This window comes from Somniosus microcephalus, chromosome 2 (genome assembly GCF_052327205.1).
Source record: "Somniosus microcephalus isolate GS21.2 chromosome 2, FLI_Smic_1.0, whole genome shotgun sequence".
Taxonomy (NCBI): Eukaryota; Metazoa; Chordata; class Chondrichthyes; order Squaliformes; family Somniosidae; genus Somniosus; species Somniosus microcephalus.
This window is the reverse complement of record NC_140988.1, coordinates 227234832-227259363: the sequence shown is the minus strand read 5'-3', so window position 1 is coordinate 227259363 and position 24532 is coordinate 227234832. Positions and strand designations below refer to the sequence as shown.

Sequence of the window (24532 nt, the reverse complement as noted above, 5' to 3'; positions counted from 1 at the left end):
TTTTTCTTTTCCTTGCAGCATCTTGCAAAGAGCTGGACAACTTCTTGTGTGGCAGTGGGTTCTGTATCCAAAGGAAACTACTGTGCAATGGCTACAATGATTGCGATGACTGGAGTGATGAGGCAGACTGCAGTATGTCATTGCTTTCTCTTTCTGTATTGACTGCAGACAGTGATTACACTCTTCTCAAAGGGTCATCGAGAAGTCAAGTATTGTAATGGGTTAAGCAAGATCTGTGTGTGTAAAACCTAGGTACATCTCCAAAGTTGGCTCTTATAATAATGGGCTAAAATATATCTTGCTATTGTGTACCTGACTTTGAGCACGTTTGTTTGTTTTGTCTTTGGATATAACATCTATATGGTGAGTATCAGGTCATTTGCCAGCTTAGCAGTGCCAAGTTTATGTTGACACCGATCATCAAGTGGTTTTGCTGATGACAAGGATGTGAAGCTTGAAACCCAGTTCAGGGTCAAACAGAATGCCAAGGTTTCACATGGTCTGGTTCGGCCTGAGAGAGTGGGTGGAGAGGGGCATGGAAATGGATTTATCTTGTTCAAAATCTAGATCAAAGGATAGAATACAGATTAAACAGATAAAGTCAATTTTAAATATATTTGTTTTAAGAAAATGTTTACCAAATTCAGAAATGCAAACATTATGATCAATACAGCGGGGATGAAATTCCTGGGTGGATGGGAAAGCACACTGTAACTGGAAAAGCTTTACTGTGTTTGTAGCATGAACTGCAAATGCCAATATCCCACAGGAAGCTGTCTCTTCAGCCGCTGCATGATTTTCTCAAATAAGAACCATATTATTACATGTATATGCACACATTTTACAACAAAAAGCAAAATACTGCGGATGCTGGAAATCTGTAATAAAAACAGAAAATGCTGGAAATACTCAGCAGGTCAGGCAGAACCTGTGGAGAGAGAAGCATTAACCCTACGTTTCTCTCTCCACCGATGCTGCCTGACCTTCTGTTATTATTTTACACTTTTTACAAGCCTCATTTAAGTTATATTACCCAAAGTTGCTCACACTTAGTTTCTCATAAATATATATTTTATCGGTTATCTGACCTTGGTTATCACATAAAATCCAGAGTGGGTGATTCTTAGTAGTGTTCAGTTTATGGGTTTTATTTTAGTTGTAAACTATTCAAGGTGTAGTAATATAACAATTTAATGCTTACCAAAGTTTGTGGCATTGAAATTTTGAGCAAGCATTCAGTGTTTTGGATGCCCATTTGTGCCACTCACGTGGTAACTGAAAACTCGCCAATAGTTAAGAGTCTGCGCCGCTAGCCACATGGGGCATGCTGCGTTAAATGATCACCATTAACACCCCTGTTATACAAACTATTGCTTTGGGCATTCTCCAGTGTAGTGTATGTAACCTGTACCACCTTAAGAGACTACCTTAAGGTGATGAACTACTTTCTGATGGCTCCTGTATATTGTAGTACCGGTGGTGACCACACCGGTATATAAACACTGTGGAGCAGTTTGTATTTCAGTTCAGCCCTGACCCTCAACTACTAAAGACCTGTTTAAGTATTCTGTTGTCTGTGTCCAGTTATTCACCATAACTACATTTGGGAAAACACAGACTCAACAGTGGCGACGAGTCTGATCGTACCTAGCGGCAGTTTTGCATCCAAGGAAGCTTCGTCCTCAGAACGGGCGTCGAAAAGGGGCATCCGCCCTCATCATCCTGCTGAGCACCGCATCGCACGGGATGCATCGAGAACCCGGTTTGGATTTGCTGGCCACGAAGTCCACCATCAGCAACAGGCAGTGATCATCCCTTCTACGACAGCGGCGGGTAAGCCCGATCTAGCGACACGGAGAGAAAGTCGGCCGAGTTGTCAGTGGGAGAAGGGGAGGGAAACCGAAGAAAAGGGCGGAGAACACGACCGCAGCCAGTGTAAGGGGCCGGACTGCAATCGGGGCAGAGACGCGCAGCAGCCAGAACAGCGTTAATGTCCACGAGGACCGCGGGAGCAGCGGGGAACAAGAGCAGCAGCGTCGGGGGAAATAAAGGACCGCTGGGAGGCGAGAACGGCAACAGCGCGGTAATCGCCATTTTAGTCGGCGGGGGAAGAAGACAAGCGCGGGAAAAGCCGCCAAGCGTGGGAAGCCGCCATTTTGGAAAATAAAGGAAACTCAACAAGATGCCAAAAACGGGTAACATCACTGCTTTTGATAGCGATGTAGAAGATTGGGCCACTTATGTGGAACGCATTGAAGTTTACTGTACAGCGAATGAGGTACCGGCGGATAAGAAAGCACTAACCATATTAAACTCGATGGGTGCGAAGACGTACGGTTATTAAGGCACCTTGTAACACCAGATAAACCGGTAGGAAAGAGTTTCGCGGAGATTGTCACTATCCTGCAAGAGCATTTAAACCCCACGCCGCTGCTGATAGCGGAACGATTTAAATTTTACAAAAGAATTCAGCTTAAAGAGGAAAGCAACGCTGAATTCTTAATCGAACTGCGCAAGTTATCAAAGTACTGTCAGTTCGGTACAGGACTAGCAGACGCTCTGAGAGATAAGTTCGTGTGTGGGCTACTAAAGGAAGGAACCCAGAAGCGACTGCTAGAGGAAAAGGATCTTACGCTGGACAAAGCTTTCAGCATTGCAGCATCGCACGAGGCAGCAGCACGAGGCACTGCGGAAATGCAGCAAAGGCCATCGGAATTCAGCACCAATGAAATGGCATTGGGTGCAGTAAAGTGCTATCGTTGCAGAAGGACAACGCATGATCAGAACCAGTGCTGGTTCAAAGATAAAGAATGCAGGAAATGTGGCAGACTTGGTCACATAGCAAAAGTATGCCGGTCAGGAAAGAAGACCAGCAACAAAAAGTCGCCGCAGAAGTACAAAAAAGTACACAAGGTGACAGAGAACAGTTCGGATGAACAGAAGACGGATTCAGACTCCAGCAGTAAGGAACTGGGTTGTCTAAAAATACATAATGTGGGTAACACAGCAGACCACCAAACTATCTGGGTCATGCTTCGGATAGCAGGAGTCCAAGTGAAGATGGAATTGGACACTGGATCAGCATTGACGGTCATGAATAAGCAAGATTACAAAAGGTTATTCTCACACTTTCCCCTGAGGGATACGGAGATTGTATTGAAAACATACACGGGGCAAAGAGTATGCCCCATCGGAAAGATAAAGGTAAAGGTGGTCTACAATGGTAAAGAAAGTCAGGGAATGGACTTGTATGTGTTACCTGAGGGAGGTCCACCACTACTGGGACGGGAATGGATCCGGAGAATAAATATGGACTGGCATTCCTTACAAGCACTAACTGTAGATTCCTGTAAAGAGGACGACGTCAAACCTAAACGACTGTCCAAAATATTGGACGATGCTAAGGAAGTGTTCCAACAGGGACTGGGAACACGGAAAGGAATTACGGCAAACATCAAGATTGAAGAACATGCAAACCCAAAATTTTTTAAAGCCAGACCGGTACCTTATGCGATACGACCTGCTGTGGAAGCAGAGCTGGAAGGGCTAGAACGTTCATGAGTACTGTCAAAGGTGGACTGGAGCGAATGGGCCACGCCGATTGTTCCCGTCATGAAGCGTTCGTTGAGCAACAAGCCGGGGGAACCTGGGAAGGTTCGCATCCGTGGCGATTTCAAGATCACTGTTAATCCGGTTCTTCACACGGTGCAATATCCGCTTCCGCGGATTGAGGATATCTTCGCTTCACTGTCTGGCGGGAAACACTTCACCAAGATAGACCTGGCGCAGGCGTACTTACAGATGGAAGTTGATGAAGCGTCACGCCAGTATCTCACGATCAACACACATAAGGGCTTATATCGGTATAATAGACTGGTTTTTGGAGTGGCATCGGCTCCAGCGATCTGGCAAAGGGCCATGGAGCAGGTATTACAGGGAATTCCAGGCACACAATGCTACCTGGACGATATTCTGATTACAGGAGATGATGATAAGGAACACCTCGCGAATTTGGAGCAGGTGCTCATCAGATTGAAAGAATATGGACTCAGAGTTAATCGCCAGAAATGTGAGTTCTTTCAGAAGTGAATCTCGTACTGCGGTCACGTCATTGACCAGGAGGGGCTTCATAAGTCACCTGACAAGATCGAAGCTGTTGTGAAAGCTCCCGCTCCGGAAAATGTATCCCAGTTGAGGTCATTCCTTGGGTTGATTAACTATTACCACAAGTTTCTTCCCAATTTATCCACGGTGTTACACCCGCTGAACACTCTTTTGCAAATGGGAGTGCCATGGAAGTGGAGCGAGGACTGTAAGCGGGCTTTTCAAAAAAACAAGGCACTGATCACCTCTAAGGAAGTGTTGGCTCACTTTAACCCAACGCTGCCTATTCGTTTAGCTTGTGATGCTTCTCCATATGGTATCGGGGCAGTGCTCTCACATAAGTTGCCAAATGGCTTGGAAAGGCCAGTCGTGTTTGCATCCAGATCATTGACCTCCGCTGAGCGCAACTATGCTCAGATAGATAGGGAGGCTCTCAGCCTCGTGTGGGGAGTTAAGAAATTTAACCATTACCTGCAAGGCCAAAGGTTTATGCTGCTGACAGATCACCAGCCGTTGGTTTCCATTTTTAACCCTAAGAAGGGTGTTCCGGTTATGACGGCGCAGAGGCTTCAGAGATGGTCCCTTTTCCTAGGGGCACATCAATATGAGATCGAATTCAAAGGTACAAAGCAACATGGTAATGCTGATGGGCTGTCGCGCCTGCCACTACCTACAGCGGAAGAGGCACCGGCAGTTGACCCTGTCGAGATATTTCACTCGACCATCATCGAATGCTTACCAGTCACCAATGCGAGTATTGAGAGAGAGACCAGAAACGACCCGACACTGTCTCGGGTCTACGATTTGACAGTGAAGGGATGGCCAACACATGGCGAACCATTGTTACCTGCATTCTCAGCCAGACGAGAGCAGCTGTCCGTCTGTCAAGGAACATTGATGTATGGAACAAGAGTGATTATTCCTCCTAAATTAATGGAGAGAGTTCTGAAGGAACTGCATGAAGGTCATCTGGGGGGAGTCAAGATGAAAGGCCTTGCTAGGGCTTATGTGTGGTGGCCAGGTATCGACAAGCAAATAGAGGATCTGACTAAAAGCTGCTCAGGGTGCCAAAAAGTTCAAAATGCACCTCCAATTGCACCGCTGCATCCGTGGGAATGGCCTTCAACCCCATGGCAACGTGTGCATATCGACTTTGCAGGTCCATTCATGGATTCCATGTTTTTGATAGCGGTAGACGCACATTCTAAATGGCCAGAAGTGATTAAGATGTTGACCACTACCTCTGAAAAGACGATCGCAGTCCTAAGAACTATATTTGCAAGGAATGGGTTGCCGGAACAAATATGTTCAGACAACGGACCACAGTTCGTGTCAGAAGAATTCCAGAAATCCATGAAGAAGAATGGGGTGAAACACTATACATCTGCCCCATATCATCCGGCTACCAATGGGTTGGCCGAGAGATTTGTACAAACGTTCAAAAAGGCGATAAAGGCCATGAGCGAAGACCATATTCCACTACAACACAAGGTGGACAATTTCCTGATGGCATATCGAAACGCCACGCATGCAGTGACAAATCAAAGCCCTGCCATAATGTTCTTTAACAGGAGGTTGCGGTCCCGGTTGGATTTGTTAAAACCCAATGTGCGTAGGGAAGTCGAAAACAAACAATTCCAGCACGTAAATAACAAGGCCACTCGGAGTTTCGAAATAGGACAACCAGTGTTGGCCAGGGACTATAGGAATGATAAATGGCAATCCGGAACAATTCGTGCCCGACAGGGACCCTTGATGTACACTGTAGACGTTGGTGAGAACGTAATACGACGTCATGCTGACCAACTTGTGGAATCGAGAACAAGGGTCAACCCCATGTCTACGGCAGAGACACCAGTTGAAGAAGTTATTGAGCCTGTAGCATCTACCTCAGACTCGAACGTACATGATGATGTTCAATCCATAAGAGATCAAATGGATGAGTCACCCCAGCAACGAGAACCAGAGACCCCTGAAAGGCGTTATCCGGCCCGGATCAGGAGGCCTCCTCAGAGACTGAATCTTTGAACAGTTTTGTATGAAAGTTGTATATATGTTATCCATGTTATGTTTAAATTGGGGTGTACACTGTTAAGCTAAAAGGGGAGGAATTGTAGTGTATGTAACCTGTACCACCTTAAGAGACTACCTTAAGGTGATGAACTACTTTCTGATGGCTCCTGTATATTGTAGTACCGGTGGTGACCACACCGGTATATAAACACTGTGGAGCAGTTTGTATTTCAGTTCAGCCCGGACCCTCAACTACTAAAGACCTGTTTAAGTATTCTGTTGTCTGTGTCCAGTTATTCAGCATAACTACATTTGGGAAAACACAGACTCAACATCCAGCACCTCACCGAAGCGGCCATTATTCATACAGCCAATCATCAGTGTTTTAGGCTGACATTCAGGGCTCAATTTTAACTTTCAGGCAGCAAAACATGTGGCTGCCCTGTCCAGGATTTGCAGTAGGGAGGCTCAGCTAATTTTAATGGCTGGACCTCATTAACATGCTGCTTGCCAACTTCAAGATCAAAATGGCCAGGAAGTTGGCGGGAAGCGGTTGCCCAGCAATTAAAATCGGGCACTAGGAGGCCGCCGCCAGGGAATAGTCCCCAGAACAAAGTAAGTGTTCCAGCAGGGGAATCCAGTCGGGGGAGGTGAGGGGGTGCTGGAGGCAGGGGAGGTCAAAGGTTCACTTGTGGGGCCTGGATGTGTACTCCTGGTCCTCCTGACCCACAAGGAAACTAAAGCACACTATGTATATCAGATGACAGCGGCCCTCAGGTTGGTCTTGGAAGTGGGGAGGAGGCGATTGGGGGGGGGGGGGGGGTGGGGAGAGGCAGAGATCAGAAGTGAGAGGAAGGAAACTGGGAGCAGGATGAGGGATGGCCGGCAGCGGCTCATGATTTTAATGTGAAGCTGGGAGGAGTACCCCTGCGTTACCCAGATAACTTTTTTTAAACTTAGCATTTTGATGGCAACCTGCAGTGATCACTTTCAGGGCCGCTGGTTAGGCCGCATGCAGACCACACGTTCCTGAATGCAGTCAGCCCAGCGCCAGCTGCATTCAGCGCTGCTCAACTTTATAATGGGGGCCTCAAAATACGTTCAGCCTGACCTTGCTTTAAGAACTGTCTATTCGACCATTTGGTGCCTATACCAATATGGTAGGCAGCGCACTTCCGGCTCAGAATATGCATGTGCACGATGCCATTTTGGACACATGCGGCCAATTTTGCGTCTGTAAAACAGGCGCAGCATCATCAAATTTCTAGGCCGTTGTCTTCATTCATGTTTCCCACTTTTTCCCTGGTTATATCTTTGTTTTTCTGTTGCAGCCTGTAGTGAAGGGCAGTTTGAGTGTGGCACTGGCAAATGCATCCACTATAATGACACATGTGATGGTTACGATGACTGTGGGGACCTGAGTGATGAACTCAGCTGTGGTAAGTACAGCTTGGAACCTAAAGTTATATTTTGAAACAGAAATCCGCTATCAAATTTGACTGTTTGAACTGTTATATAGACTGCAGGTTCCAACAGATTGTTGCTAATGGTCAGAGAACTTTGTAGTGAAATTACATAGAATTACATTAGCAGAAACAGGCCATTCAGCCTGACCTTGCTTTAAGAACTGTCTAGTTGACCTGGCTTTCCTGAGTGCAGCTAGCACCAACTGCCTCAGATCTGACCACTTTTGCAGTGGGGGCCTCAAACGGGTGTTAGGCCTTTGTATATGCAAATATGTTTCAGGTGTGGGCACTGCTCACCGATTTTTTGGCCTTTATTAATCAGCCGGGCGTCGCACTTCCAGCTCATAATGAGTGTGCCCTTCCTGTCCGCCATATTGGAAGCTTAGGAAGACACTTAGCACCCGAACAATGGGTGTTGCACGGACAAATCTCTAGGCCTTCCTCTTTAAGCTGGTGTAGCCGTTACATTAGAATTTGATATAAGGTTCTATAGAAGGGCTTGATAAAAATTTGAAAATGTATCAGGACACTGTCAGAAATTTGTTTATAGGAACTTTATAATCAGTGCATGAATTCAGCTACAGTCTTAAAGTTACTGTCTAATGCTCAGCACTGAATCCACAAAGAATCAGATATGCTAGAGTTGACATTGAAATATCTGAGAACTAACAGACCTTTGCAACTTTCAAAATACAGATAATAAAAGGAATCGCTACTCTGTTCTAAAATTAAGAAACATCAGCAGTTTACAAATCAACAAAACCATTCTGCCAGATATTCTGAATCACTTACTAGTCTGCTGTGGAGCAATGTAATTTGTAACTACATTTATTTTCACTGCAAGGAAAAAGATCCAAGCCAAACTCTGAACAAGTGTTTAGTTAAAAGTTTACCTAAAGGATTTCAGATATTTTTTCCTCATGACAAAGTTCTCCCATTTGATGTTGTGTTACTGTGTCGGTCAATATATATCAATATGGACTGAATCAGTAACAAGGGATACAAACAATCCATCTTGAAGAATGAAAAGGGGAAGTTAGAAAAAGTTCCTCACGCGGGGTTATTAGACTATGGGGTACTTTAGCAAAAATGGCTATTTGCATAGAGACTTGAACATCATTTAAAAGGGTATTGGATAAGTATTTGAAAAGAAAGAATCGAAAAGGATATGGGAAAAGAAAAGGGAAATGGGACTGGGGCAGATAGCTCCAGTTAAAACATTATCACAGATACAACGGGTCAAATTGTGTTTCTATGCCTCTATATGCATTTACTGATATAGGCCATTAAATGTGTGACATGTATTCCCTTGGTGGCATAGTGTGTAAAAGGGGAAGTCTGTCTTACTTCCCTTTCTCTAGCTTAATGGCACTGTGGGCAATAGTAGCATCCCTACTGTTGCCTCAGCTGAGATCAGGGAACTCAGCGTAGAACAGGGATAACCTGGGACCTTCTGAATTGTACAGCGTGGTGCCACCCTGAGCTGATAGCGATCCACCAATTCCTGCTGGAAAGTGCAAGTTACATGGATGTCAACAGGGTGCTCCCCATGGTCAGATACCCTGCTGGCACTTACTGTCTTGGCTTACATGTGAAGAATGGTGACATATAGGAATGCTGCTGGCGTCAACGGAGCAGCAATGTAGCAAGAGGGAGTACTTCAGGAGAGAAAATGGAGGCAGCGCATGTCATAGAATCATAGAAATTTACGGCACAGGAGGAGGCCATTTGACCCATTTTGACTGTGCCAACCGAAAAAGAGCTATCCAGCCTAATCCCACTTTCCAGCTCTTGATCCGTAGCCTTATAGGTTACGGCACTTCAAGTAAATATCCAAGTACTTTTTAAATGTGATGAGGGTTTCTGCCTCCACCACCCTTTTAGGCAGTGAGTTCCAGACCCCCACCACCCTCTGGGTGAAAAAAGTTCTCCTCAGCTCCCCTCTAATCCTTCTACAAATTACTTTGAATCTATGCCCCTGGTCATTGACCTCTCTGCTAAGGGTAATAGGTCTTTCCTATCCACGCTATCTAGGCCCCTCATAATTTTATACACCTCAATCAAGTCTCCCCTCAGACTCCTCTATTCCAAAGAAAACAACCCAGCCTATCCAACCTTTCCTCATAGCTAAAATTCTCTACTCCCGGCAATTCCCTCGTAAATCTCCTCTGTACCCTCTCTAGTGCAATCACATCTTTCCTGTAATGTGGTGACCAGAACTGTACGCAGTACTCTAGCTGTGGCCTAACTAGTGTTGTATACAGTTCAAGCATAACCTCCCTGCTCTTATATTCTATGCCTCTGCTAATAAAGGAAAGTATCCTGTATTGCTTCTTAACCACCTTATCTACCTGTCCTGCTACCTTCAGGGATCGGTGGACATGCACTCCAAGGTCCCTCTTTTCCTCTACACTTCTCAATATCCTACCGTTTATTGTGTATTCCCTTGCCTTGTTAGCCCTCCCCAAATGCATTACCTCACATCTCCAGATTGAATTCCATTTGCCACTTTTCTGCCCACATAGAAACATAGAAGATAGGAGCAGGAGTAGGCCATTCGGCCCTTCGAGCCTGCTCCGCCATTCAATGAGATCATGGCTGATCATCCAAATTCAGTACCCTGTCCCTGCCTTCTCCCCATATCCCTTGATCCCTTTAGCCTCGAGAAATATATCCAACTCTTTCTTGAATATATTTAATGAACTGGCCTCCACCGCCATCTGTGGCAGAGAATTCCACAGGTTCACCACTCTCTGGGTGAAGAAGTTCCTCCTCATTTCAGTCCTAAATGGCTTATCCCTTATCCTTAGACTATGACCCCTGGTTCTGGACTCCCCGGCCATCAGAAACATCCTTCCCGCATCTAGTCTGTCCAGGCCTGACAGAATTTTATAGGTTTCGATGAGATCCCCTCTCAATCTTCTAAACTCCAGTGAATATAAGCCCAATCGACACAATCTCTCCTCATACGTCATTCCTGCCATCCCAGGTATCAGCCTGGTGAATCTTCGCTGCACTCCCTCCATGGCAAGAACGTCCTTCCTCAGATAAGGTGACCAAAACTGCACACAATACTCAAGGTGCGGTCTCACCAAGGCCCTGTACAACTGTAGCAAGACATCCTTGTTCCTGTACTCGAACCCTCTTGCTACGAAGACCAACATACCATTTGCCTTCTTAACTGCCTGCTGCACCTGCATGCTTACCTTCAGCGACTGGTGCACAATAACACCCAGGTCTCTTTGCACTTCCCCTTCTCCCAATCTATTGCCATTCAAATAATAATCTGCCTTCCTGTTTTTGCCACCAAAGTGGATAACCTCACATTTATCCACATTATAGTGCATTTGCCATGTTTCTGCCCAATCACCCAACCTGTCCAAATCGTACTGGAGTTTCACGACATCCTCCTCACAGTTTACCCTCCCACCCAGCTTTGTGTCGTCTGCAAATTTGGAGATATTACATCCAATTCCCTCGTCCAGATCATTAATATATATTGTGAACAGCTGGGGTCCTAGGACCGATCCTTGCGGTACCCCACTAGTCACTGCCTGCCACTCGGAAAACGACCCGTTTATTCCAACTCTTTGCTTTCTGTCCGCCAACCAGTTCTTTATCCAAGTCAATACCTTGCCCCCAATCCCATGTGCTTTAATTTTGCACGCTAATCTCTTATGTGGGACCTTATCGAAAGCCTTCTGAAAGTCCAAATACACCACATCCACTGGTTCTCCCTTATCTATTTTACCAGTTACATCCTCAAAAAATTCCAGTAGATTAGTCAAGCATGATTTACCTTTTGTAAATCCATGCTGACTTTGTCCGATCCTGTCACTGCTTTCCAAGTGCTCTGCTATTACATCTTTTATAATAGACTCCAGCATTTTCCCCACTACCGATGTCAGGCTTACCGGTCTATAATTCCCCGCTTTTTCTCTACCACCTTTTTTGAATAGTGGGGTAACATTAGCTACCCTCCAATCCATGGGTACCGTTCCACAGTCTATCGAGTTCTGGAAGATGACCAGCAATGCATCTACTATCTCTAGGGCCACTTCCTTAAGTACCCTGGGATGTAGACCATCAGGCCCTGGGGATTTACCGGCCTTCAGTCCCATCAATTTTCCTAACACCATTTCCCTACAAATACTGATTTATTTCAGTTCCTCCCTTTCATCAGACCCACCTGACCAGTCCATTGATATCTTCCTGTAGTCTACAACTTTCTTCCTCACTATCAACCACATGGCCAATTTTTGTATCATCTGTCATTTGGCAATTTGACCCTAAACAAAATGGCCTAGAAATTCGGTATGGCCCCGCCAGGTCTTTTGCGCCCGAAATTTAGCGCTCGCCAGGATTCCCGTAGCGCCCGCCTAAAATTCAGTTGCGACGGGCCAAGACGGCGGCGGGCGCTATTGCAGGGTTTGGCCGCCTCGCTAGGGGCGTTAAATGTCACTTTCAGGCGTCCAGCTCCCGCTGCGGCACCCGATGCGGTGCGGCAGGCTGGGGTACTGCAGGCCTCCTCCTCTTAAGGAGGAGCTGCCTGCAGCCGTCAGATCACCGGTGGATTCCCCTGGCAAATGAGCCCGGCACCACGGAGAAGTGCCGGGCTCGCGGGACACAGGCATCAGTGCCGCGGGGGGGTGGTGCAGGAGTCCGGGGAGGGAGGTGCGGGCAGGCGGCCGCCGGGAAAGCGGCCGGCCGCCGCTCCACCTTTATGCGCCGGCCTTTCGGAGCTGCAAGACCCCGTTTCACAAACGCTGTTTGCGGCTGCCACGGGCGAGGCGGCCGCAACTGAATTTGGCCATCGGGCCGGAATAGCATTGCAACCGGGGCGCTGCGCACACCGATGACGTCATCGGTGCCGGCGCAGCGCTACCGGCTAACGCCGATGTTAGGGTCCATCTGAATTTCGGGCGGTAAAAAACTTTAGGCGCAAACCACTTTATAGCCAATAAGTGGGCGCAAACGCAACTGAATTTCTAGGCCAATAGCTTTCAATAAGTAATCTGGCTTGAAAAGGAATTGGGCGCCGCTTTTGCCCTAGGTTAATTTGCAATGACCTGTGTTACAATTTCTTGACTTTCTTTGAACTACTTACTGCCCTACAGAGTGCAACCCAGGGCTCCATTTCAGATGTGGAGACGGCAGATGTGTCCTGAAGACCTGGGTTTGTGATGGGGACCACGACTGCACAGACAAGTCTGATGAGGTTAACTGCTGTAAGTCATCAATTCACCATGAACATTACAGCTTATCATTAAGACTAGAACTTGGGAATAGATTGGGAAACATATCCGGAACCCTCATGGTCCCTAATGGTACATAAGGAAGGATTTGTGTACTTGGACTGTTTCACATGAAAATCTTAAATAAGGAACAAAACTATATAACTAACTTATTGTGCAGGCAATGCTTTGACATACTTTCTATGTTTGTAGTCATGCAGCACAATATTAATGCAAATTAAATGTGTAATCATGTTCTGTGAACATGTGTACAAATATTGGGAAAAGATACACAACATAGTCTGGGTCTAACGCACAACACATCTTAATGTATAATACATCAGTGTGTGTCAGCTGATTAATTAGATACAGCATTATAAACACAATGCTGAGCTGATTACTAGCCTCTGACCCCTGCTGGAAAATACAAGTATATGGATGTCAATTCTAAACAAAATGCTGTAAACAGAAGCTAGATGTGTATCACTTATTAAAACAAAAGTGATTGCTTATTACATTAGATTCAAACAATAAGCCATCAATGAGGTTAAAGAAGAACTACCCAGATAGATTTGTTTTCAGTTGGTCAATATTCTATACTTTGTCTCAATTTTCTCACCATCTCTCCTAAAGACATTGATGCTTGCTGGGTATGACTCTACATGGCAGCTGTTCTTCATGTGCAAACCTAATTAGTGAGTGACAATGGACTATGGAGGGCATCAAAACGAACCCAAGTCTGTTCTTGACATATAAGCCTCCAAATTTCTGGTGGATTACAGCACTGCCGGAAGCTTTGTTGGGAAGAACTTTTGCCTGCCAACTGGCTCCAACAGTGTCCAAAATCTTGGGGTTAGCTGTATCTCCATATTTTAGGTTGGCACCTGTATCATTTTGGTGCAGCATTGGGGTCCATCCCAACAAAGGTGAGGAATTTTATTCCATCAGCTTGCTGCAGCATCCCAGAGCTGGCTGAGCTGGCCAAAGTTGAAAGGAGAATTTAAATTTGCCACTTACCCAGTGACAATCAATTGCCACATAATAATTGACTTTAAAAGCCCTACTTCCACAGAATTTAGTTCTGGTATGTAAAGTATGCCTGAATATGTGTCGGGTACAACGGAGGTGAACAGGTAGGATTTAGAGTGCCTGAAGTTATCCTGCCAGTTCTACCTTTTCCCGTGTTCTCAGCACTGAGCAGGGGTGTGTACGAGAACGGCCTGCCCCAACTTCCTGCATAATTGCTGGTGGTTGTAAAATGGGGAGGAGACATGGATGATCTGAGTCCCACTTCATATTTAACCCCTCACCTCCTCCTTCCTGCAAAAACTACATATAAAAAAAAAATCAAAGACATTTCAGGGCTACACTCTCTGGACCTTTGGGTCAAAGAATATAAGAACGTGAGAATTAGGAGCAGGAGTAGGCCATACTGCCCCTCGAGCCTGCTCTGCCATTCAATCAGATCATGGCTGATCTTCGACCGCAACTCCACTTTCCCACCCGATCCCCATATCACTTGATTCCCTTCGAGTTCAAAAATCTATCTATCTCGGCCCTGAACATACTCAATGATTCAGCATCCACAGTCCTTTGGGGTACAGAATTCCAAAGATGCACAACCCTCAGTGAAGAAATTCCTCCTCCTCTCAGTCTTAAATGGCCGACCCCTTATCCTGAGATTATGGGTCCTAGTTCTAGACTCTCCAGCCAGGGGAAACAACCTCTCAGCATCACTCTCAGCAGTCCATGCCCGTATGCAACAAGACCTGGACGACGTTCAGGCTTGTGCTGATAAATGGCAGGTTACATTCGCGCCACAGAAGTGCCAGGCAATGACCATCTCCAACAAGCGAGAGTCTAACCACCTCCCCTTAACATTCAATGGCATTACCATCGTCAAATCCCCCACTATCAACATCCTGGGGGTCACCATTAACCAGAAACTTAATTGGACCAGCCACATAAATACTGTGGCAACAAGAGCAGGTCAGAGGCTAGGTATTCTGCGGTGAGTGTCTCACCTCCTGACTCCCCAAAGCCTTTCCACCATCTACAAAGCACAAGTAAGGAGTGTGATGGAATACTCTCCACTTGCCTGGATGAGTGCAGCTCCAACAACACTCAGGAAGTTCGACACCATCCAGGACAAAGCAGCCCACTTGATTGGCACCCCATTAGCCACCTTAAACATTCACTCCCTCCACCACCGGCGTACCGTGGCTGCAGTGTGTACCATCTACAAGATGCACTGCAGCAACTCGCCAAGGCTTCTTCGGCAGCACCTCCCAAACCCACGACCTCTTTCACTTAGAAGGACAAGGGCAGCAGGTGCATGGGAACACCACCACCTCCAAGTTCCCCTCCAAGTCACACACCATCCTGTCTTAGAAGTATATCGCCGATCCTTCATCATCGCTGGGTCAAAATCCTGGAACTCCCTACCTAATAGTACTGTGGGAGTACCATCACCACTTGGACTGCAGCGGTTCAATGCGGCGGCTCACCACCACCTTCTCAAGGGCAACTAGGGATGGGCAATAAATGCTGGCATACCAGTGACGCCCTGATCCCATAAACGAATAAAATTGTTGAAAAATCTACCCTGTCAATCCCCCTCAGAATCTTATAAGAACATAAGACGTAGGAGCAGGAGTAGGTCATTTGTAAGTTTTATATCATTTTTATATCATTTATATGTTTCAATGAGATCACCTCTCATTCTTCTAAACTCCAGAGAGCATAGGCCCAATCACAACCCTCTCATCCCAGGAATCAATCTAGTGAACCTTTGTTGCACCGCCTCTAAGGCAAGTATATCCTTCCCCAGATAAGGAGACCAAAACTGTGCACAGTACTCCAGGTGTGGTCTTACCAAAGCCCTGTACAATTGTAGCAAGGCATCCTTATTCTTGTACTCCAACCCTCTTGTAATAAAGGCCAACATGCCTTCCTAATTGCTTGCTGTACCTGCAGGCTAACTCTGTGTTTCCTGTATGAGGACACCTGAATCTCTCTGAACACCAACATTTAATAGTTTCGCGCCATTCAAAAAATATTCTGTCTTTCTATTCTTCCAACCAAAGTGAATAACCTCACATTTCTCCACATTATACTCCACCTGCCACCTTACTGCCCACTCACTTAACCTGTCTATATCCCTTTGTATTAAGTCAAAGGAGGAAGCTTATAAAGTTGCCAGAAAAAGTGGTCAGCCTGAGGATTGGGATCTTTTTAGAAATCAGCAAAGGGGGACCAAGAAATTGATAAAGAAAGGGAAAATGGAATATGAGCACAAACTAGGGAAAAATATAAAAACAGATTGTAAAAGCGTCTATAGGTATGTGAAAAGGAAAAGACTGGCGAAGGTAAATGTAGGTCCTTTACAGTCAGAGACGGGAGAATTTATAATGGGGAATGAGGAAATTAAATAAATACTTTGTTTCTGTCTTCACGGAGAAAGACACAAAAAACCTCCCAGAAATACGAGAAAACCAAGGGTGTGGTGAGAATGAGGAACTTAAAGAAATTATTAGTAAAAAAACAGTACTAGCAAAATTAATAGGACTAAAAGTCGATAAATCCCAAGGACCGGATGACCTACATCCTAGGGTTTTGAAAGAGGTGGCCATTGGGATAGTGGAGGCATTGGTTGTCATCTTCCAAAATTCTATAGATTCTGGAACGGTTTCTGCAGATTGGAGGATAGCAAATGTAACCCCACTATTTAAGAAAGGAGGGAGAGAAAACGGGGAACTACAGCAGACCTGTTAGCCTCACATCAGTAGTTGGGAAAATGCTGGAATCTAGTCTAAAGGATGCAATAACTGGGCACTTAGAAACTAATAGTAAGATTGGGCAGAGTCAACTTGGATTTATGAAAGGGAAATCCTGTTTGACAAATCTATTGGAGTTCTTTGAGGATGTAACTAGTGGAGTAGACAAAGGGGAACCGGTAGATGTAGTATATCTGAATTTTCAGAAGGCCTTTGCTAATGTCCCACACAAGAGGTTGGTGAAAAAAATTAGGGCACATGGAATTGGGGGTAATATACGAACATGGATTGAGAATTGGTTAACAGACAGAAAACAAAGAGTAGGGATAAACAGGTCTTTTTCAGGATGGCAGGCTGTGACTAGTGGGGTACCGCAAGGATCGGTGCTTGGGCCCCAGCTATTCACAATCTATATCAATGATTTGGATGAGGGGACTAAATGTAACATTTCCAAATTTGCTGATGATACAAAGCTAGCTGGCAGTGTCAGTTGTGAAGAGGATGTGAAGAAGCTTCAAGGGGATCTCGACAGGCTCAGTGAGTGGGCGAGAACATGGCTGATGGAATATAATGTGGATAAATGTGAAGTTATTCACTTTGGTAGAAAAAACAGAAAGGCAGAGTATTTCCTAAATGGTGAAAGATTGGGGAATGCAGATGCTCAAAGGGACCTCGGTGTCCTTGTACATGAGTCACTGAAAGTGAATGTGCAGGTGCAGCAAGCCATTAGGAAGGCAAATGGTATGCTGGCCTTCATTGCAAGAGGATTGGAGTACAAGAGTAAAGTCATCTTACTCCAATTATATAGGGCCTTGGTGAGACCACACCTGGAGTACTGTGTAAAATTTTGGTCTCCTTACCTAAGGAAGGATATACTTGCCATAGAGGGAGTGCAACGAAGGTTCACGAGATTGATTCCTGGGATGGCGGGACTGTCGTATGAGAAGAGATTGAGTAAACTAGGCCTGTATTCTCTTGAATTCAGAAGAATGAGAGGGGATCTCATTGAAGCATACAAAATTATTACAGGGCTTGATAGGGTGGATGCTGGGAGAATGTTTCCCTTGGCTGGGGAGTCTAGAACCAGGGGCCACAGCCTCAAGATAAAGGGTAGGCCATTCAAGACTGAGATGAGAAGAAATTTCTTCACACAGAGGGTGGTGAATCTTTGGAATTCTCTACCCCAGAGAGCTGTGGAGGCTTAGGGCTGGATTTTGCTACGGGGGCGGGTTGGAGGTGGGAAACCCACATTCGGGCTTGTTGTCCCGCCTCCATGGAGATGTGGCCAACCCACTGGATTTTCCTCTGATTGACCTTGTTGAGCCCGCCCTGTGGGCTCAGCAGGCCAATTAAGGGCCACCCGGCAACAGGTGACGTCAGAGATTGACATTTCATCTGTCAAAAGCTTTTGGCACATGAAATATCAGTGTTTAACAGCTGTTTGAAGCTGTCAAGCACTGAAAAACTGCTAATTCAGCCTCAGTCCTTTCTCAGGATAACTTTAAAATCATTTTGCTGTAGAAACAAAGAAGCTGATTTTTTTTTAAAAATCGGAGCTTCTGTGGTTCTTGCAGCCGACTCCCGACACCGGAATGCAGGACTCTTGTAAAGGTAAGTAAAAGTAAGTTAAACTTATTTAAACACTTGCAAAACACACTTACCTTTGCACTCCTGCATCCCTCACTCACCTGAACACTGGGCATCTCGACCCCTCCAAGACCTCAGACCCACGTCCCGCCTCGAAAACTTTTCGTGGTTTGGAGCTGTCGGGAAGCCCACAAACCAGCAATAAAAATCGCGAATAGGCAAAAAACTACCTGTTAACAGGCAGTTTAATTGCCTTTAATCCCTTCCCGCCTCTGGGAGTCGGGTTCCAGCACTTGTCGGGAACCCGACTCCTATGAAATTGACATGGAGGCGGGTTGGAGTCGGGACCCCCGGATCTCCGATTTTTATCGCCCGCACGCCTCCAACCCGACTCCAGGGGCTTAGGAAAATCCAGCCCTTAGTCATTGGGTATATTCAAAACAGAAGTCGCTAGATTTCTGACTAGTAAAGGCATCAAGGGATATGGCAATAGGGCTGGTGAATGGAGTTGAGGCAGAAGATCGGCCATGATCTCATTGAGAGACTAGGGCTTGAACTGCCAACCTCCTAACTCAGAGGTGAGAATGCTACCAAAAGAGTCAAGCTCAGTTTGCTGGTGGGTGGGTTTTTTAGCAGCCGTTAAGTGATCAGCAGCATTTTGCTGAATATAGCGGTTGTGGTCTGAGTTGCACATTTTGAGTCTAAGCAACGAAAGCAAATAGAATCAGGCATCAAACACTATTCTGGCTGCTTGTTCAGTCATAGTAAATGGCAGACATTCCTAGTCAGCCACCATTTTACAATAAATATTTTGTCTATTTTTCACCATAATTAAACATTTTGCTAAGAGCTTGTACACAGAGGGCTGGATTTTCCAAGCCCCGAGGAGGCGGGCCTGCTGGTAAAGTAGCAGAAAGTGGGGGCGGATGACAAACCCGCCCCCATCCCGCCTCCGTGCCCTTTTGCCAGGAGGCGGGAAGATGTGCTGCTTTGGGTCCCGTCTCCTGGAGGCGGGAAAGGCATGAAATACTTTTAACTGCCTGTTAACAGGTAGTTAACAGGCAGAAAAAAGGATTAGTGCCATTTTACCTTCACAGGTGAAGGTTTCCCGACCTCGGAGAACTCCGCCGGGTTGGAGGAGACGTGAAGGAGGTCTATGGTGGTCGGAGGCACCTGGAACTAAGATATAGAGGTGAGTGATGGATGCAAGTGTGGAGTGATAAGTATGTAAGATGAGTGATAAGTGTAAAAAAACATTCACTTACCTTGTTTTCTTCCTACAGCCTTTATCCTCTCTGGATCGGGAGACCTGACATCCTCATTGTCGATTTCACAGACTAGCTGTTGGATCCTCTGAACCAACAGCCATCTGAAATCGACAAAGTTGAAAGGTTTGATGAGTCCTGAACACAAGAACTCATCAAACTACAGAGAATGTCAGTGTTTGACAGCTTCACAGAGCTTGTAGACTTTTACAATTATACTCTGGCTATCTTTCAGATAACTACTGAAAATGAGGTCCTTAGAAGCTTAGAAGGAGGCCATTTGGCTCATCATGTCTGTGCTGACTCTGCTAGACAAGTCCAGTACTAATCTTATGGCCTCACTCTCTCCCCATAGCCCTATATCTTCCTCGGCTTCAAATATTACTTCAATACTTCCTTTCGAAGAAGAGCAGGGGAGTTATCCCCGGTGTCCTGGCCAATATTTATCCCTCAACCAACATAACAAAAACAGATTATCTGGTTATTTTCACGTTGCTGTTTGTGGGAGCTTGCTGTGCACAAATTGGCTGCCGTGTTACAGTACAACAGTGACTACACCTCAAAAGTACATCATTGGCTGTAAAGCGCTTTGAGACGTCCGCTGGTCATGAAAGGCCTATATAAATGCAAGTCTTTCTCTCTTTAAATATTTACTCCTCTCTCTTTAAATCACTCTGTGTGGCAATGTTCAATGTCCAAAAGCCCTCTGTGCAAAGACATTTCTTCTAACCTCTCTCCATACTCTCTTAGTGACAATTTTAAGTTGATGACCCTTTGGCACTGACCAGAGAAAATAGTCTTTCACTAATCACTCTATCAAAACGCTTCATAATTTAAAAACCTCTAATATATCTCTTCTTAGCCTTCTCTACACCAGTGGAAATAGTCCCAATATCTCAAGACTGCTCTCGTAACTATATTTTTCCATCCCTGCCATCATACTATTGAATCTACACTCTCTTTGGCTTTAATGTCCTTTCTATAATGGGGCACCCAAAACTACACACAATACTCTAACTGTGACTAACTAATGTTTCCTACAAACTTATCACTACTTCGTTATTCCTGTACTGTATGAAAGCCATTTATAAAATCCAAAATGCTGTTGGCCTTTTTATTATGCCTTCATCGACCTGCAATCACACTGAGACAATTATGTATTTGAACCCCTAGATCGATTTGTTGCTCCACACACTCCAGCATTTTTCCATCGAGTGTACCTCCCATTCCTTGTTTTTCCTCCAAAATGTATTATCACACACTTCTCCACATGAAATTGCGTTTGCCACCTGTCTACCCGTTCTGCTAACCTGTCTGTCATCCTGAAGTATTTTACAGTTCTCTTCATTCTTTACTGAACTTACTGCTTTTGTGTTGTCAGCAAATTTCGATATGTACTCCGTATGCCCAAGTCATTTATATGTACCAAGAACAAAAGTAGACCTAGCACTGACACCTGGGGTACATCACTTCTAATCTTTCTTGACAACACCCATTAACCCCAACAGTTTGTTTCCTGTCCATCAACCAATTTACTACCCACCTGCTGCATTTCATCTTATTTTTCTAACAAGGCTCTTGTGAGACATCTTATCAAAAGCCTTCTGAAACGTCATATGTACTACATCTAATGCATTCCCTTTATCTCTCCAATTAGTCACTTCTTCAAAAAGCTCTATTAAATGTGTAAAGCACAATTTGCCTTTAACAAATCCATGCTGGCTGTCTTTGATTAATCCATGCACTTCTAAATGCTCACTAATTTTATCTCCTAAATTCTAAAGAATCTAAATTCTCAGAGTTTGTCCACAACTTAAATTAGACTAAATGCTCTCTAGTTACCCAGTTTATCCTCGGACATTACATTAACTACTCTCCAGTCCTATAGCACAATTTACATATTTAAGGAGGATTGAAAAATTCCTGTCTCCTGTCTGACTTATTTCAGCATCCTAGGGTGCATGTCATCAGAGCTTGGTGGTTTATATACCTGGTGTTGTACAAATTATTTTCAGTACCATTTCCTTTTCCTTGTAGTTCTTTAGCCTGGTGTTCTTCATTTCCTTAAAGAAATAGTTCTGAATTCCCTTTGAAATGATCTAACCAGGCATGCTGCACATTTCAGCTACACCCAGAGTCCATGATAGTTCCCTACAGTCCTATCAGTCATCTAGCTCCAATACATCTTTTCTTTAGTGAAGCTATCAACAGTGTCTTTTATGTCCTGGCATTTCCTTCAGCACTGTATATACTTCTTGCATCACAGTGGACACTTGTTGACCAGTGTGAGATCTCATTCATATTCATGCAGGAGTTCACTTCTCACTCTATTTCACATTGGAACAAAGGGTCTTTAAATGCTGTTAAAAATAAATTCATTTTAATATAATATTTTAACATTTTTAAATAATTAAAATTGTTTTCCAGCTTGCAAGAGCCAGGGTCTGATGGAATGCGGTAATGGCCGATGTATTCCAAGCATTTTCCACTGTGATGGTGAAAATGACTGTGAAGACTGGAGTGATGAACAAAACTGTTCCAAATCTCATGGTTTGTAATTCTTCTTAATTCAATACAAACAATTGAGGAAGCTGGAATTCCTACAACTTGAAAGGAGGAATTCAATCATGCAGTAAACCAGAATTTAATCCTGACAAATTAAATGGTTCTGCGATGAAATGTAATTGATTCTAAAGCCAACCAAATTAATAATCATTGTGCAGAAGAGACTTTAGTGCTTGTGGAAGAAGTCATTTTAGTTGACTTGAGGGGGTTTAATTTGCTTCAGTGGCGCACTGGTTAACACATTTGTGTAAAATTCTTTTGTACCCTTGCAAAGGAGATTAAATCTCCAGAGTTAACTAAAACAATCAATGTTGTTACCTTTACGACTTTTCCTAAATAAACAAAAAAATACTAAAATATTGTAAGTATGTAAAAACATTTTTTTCCAGTTGCTTTCTATGGAAGCCTGTTTCTGTTATGATTTAGTATATTGCACTATTGGGAATATTAATCTGTTAATTATCTCCTATAGTTTAGACTGTGTAAATATCTTGTTTTCAAAGTTAGAATTTGCTATGATTTTTTGTGCGTATTAGGATATTTTTTCCAAATTGAAACATAGAAGATAGGAGCAGGGGTAGGCCATTCGGCCCCTCGAGCCTGCTCCGCCATTCAATGAGATCATGGCTGATCGTCCAAATTCAGTACCCTGTTCCTGCCTTCTCTCCATATCCCTTGATCCCTTTAGGCTTAAGAAATATATCTAACTCCTTGAATATATTTAATGAATTGGCCTCTACTGCCTTCTGTGATAGAGAATTCCACAGGTTCACCACTCTCTGGGTGAAGAAATTCCTCCTCATCTCTGTCCTAAATGACTTACCCCTTATCCTTAGACTGTGACCCCTGGTTCTGGACTCCCCGACCATTGGGAACATCCTTCCGGCATCTAGTCTGTCTAGTCCTGTTAGAATTTTATAAGTTTCAATGAGATCCCCTTTCATTCTTCTAAACTCCAGCGAGTATAAGCCCAATCGACCCAATCTCTCCTCATACATCATTCCTGCCATCCCAGGTATCAGCCTGGTGAATTTTCGCTGCACTCCCTCCATGGCAAGAACATCCTTCCTCAGATAAGGCGAACAAAACTGCACACAATACTCAAGATGTGGCCTCACCAAGGCCCTGTACAACTGCAGCAAGACGTCCTTGTTCCTGTACTCAAACCCTCTCGCTACGAAGGCCAACATACCATTTGCCTTCTTAACCGCCTGCTACACCTGCATGCTTACCTTCAGCGACTGGTGCACAAGGACACCCAGGTCTCGTTGCACTTCCCCTTCTCCCAATCTATTGCCATTTAGATAATAATCTGCCTTCCTGTTTTTGACACCAAAGTGGATAACCTCGCATTTATCCACGTTAAATTGCATCTGCCATGCTTCTGCCCAATCACCCAACCTGTCCAAATCATACTGGAGTTTCTCAGCATCCTCCTCACAGCACACATGCCCACCCAGCTTTGTGTCGTCTGCAAACTTGGAGATATTACATCTAGTTCCCTCGTCTAGATCATTAACATATATTGTGAATAGCTGGGGTCCAAGGACCGATCCCTGTGGTACCCAACTAGTCACTGCCTGCCACTCGGAAAAAGACCCGTTTATTCCAACTCTTTGCTTTCTGTCTGCCAACCAGTTCTCTATCCAAGTCAATTGATTTAATTAACTGAATTTAAATTTCCCAGCTGCTGTTGTGGGATTTGAACTCACGTCTCCAGATCATTAGTTCAGACCTCTGGATTACTAGTCCAGTAATATAACCACTATACTACTGTACCCTGTAATGATTCAGATATTCTGCTGTAAATGAATATTCTGATGTGCTGATAGTTAGTGTTTCAGGCTATTCCGCAAGACAATCTTAAGCTGCCCAACCCTGGAAAGCCACTTGAAATGACAAGGGGAAAATAGGGATCCTTTCTTGTGCTGTTAAAGGTTGACTTGAGATTGGTTGACCCAAGTGCAGCATGGACTATGGTTGGGCTTGACCAACTTGACCTCCTGATAAAGGATGCACAAGGACCTACTTTGGGAAGGAGGAGAATTAAAAACAGTAATCACATTTGTGTTTTCTGTTTGCTCCAGCAGATCAGAGCCCTTGTAAGGAAGGTGATTTATCCTGTGCTGAAAATTCCTGTACTGACACGTGCAATGGAAGCTCTAGTTGTGCAGCTCAAAACAGTAAAATAAACTGCAGTAAGTTAGACCAGTGCTGTTGGATCAAATTATTCCGAAAGCTGCATAGATCACAGTGCTACACCACTCAACCAACGTTTACTTACTTTTGACCACGAGTACAAATAAAGGTTGCAAAATGTGTCCATCGCGCCAGTGAATCACACAATGTTGTAATAAAGCACTACAGAACCTGGTTTCATTTTAGAGATGGCATGTCTTGATATTATTTTTATCTCACAAACAAAATCTAGTTGGTATGTCTAACGTTTAGTTTACATCCACTTTGCCAAAATCAACAACTTAAAATGTGAGTATCTTGCAAGAAAATCCATTTAAATGTTC

General features: G+C 44.5%; 1 protein-coding gene across 3 annotated transcripts in view; it reads left to right on the top strand.

Annotated features, from left to right (window-relative positions):
* The window catches only part of corin (corin, serine peptidase), a 302839-nt gene that overhangs the window by 212001 nt on the left and 66306 nt on the right, over window positions 1–24532 (top strand). For 2 of the 3 annotated variants that reach the window (XM_085969736.1, XM_085969744.1), the window contains exons 6-10: window positions 19–132; window positions 7449–7556; window positions 12701–12811; window positions 21873–21995; window positions 24101–24208. In XM_085969736.1, the coding sequence (XP_085825862.1) occupies window positions 19–132; window positions 7449–7556; window positions 12701–12811; window positions 21873–21995; window positions 24101–24208 (564 nt within the window). The remainder of the gene's footprint in view (window positions 1–18; window positions 133–7448; window positions 7557–12700; window positions 12812–21872; window positions 21996–24100; window positions 24209–24532) is intronic. The other variant, XM_085969754.1, reaches the window with a different exon arrangement.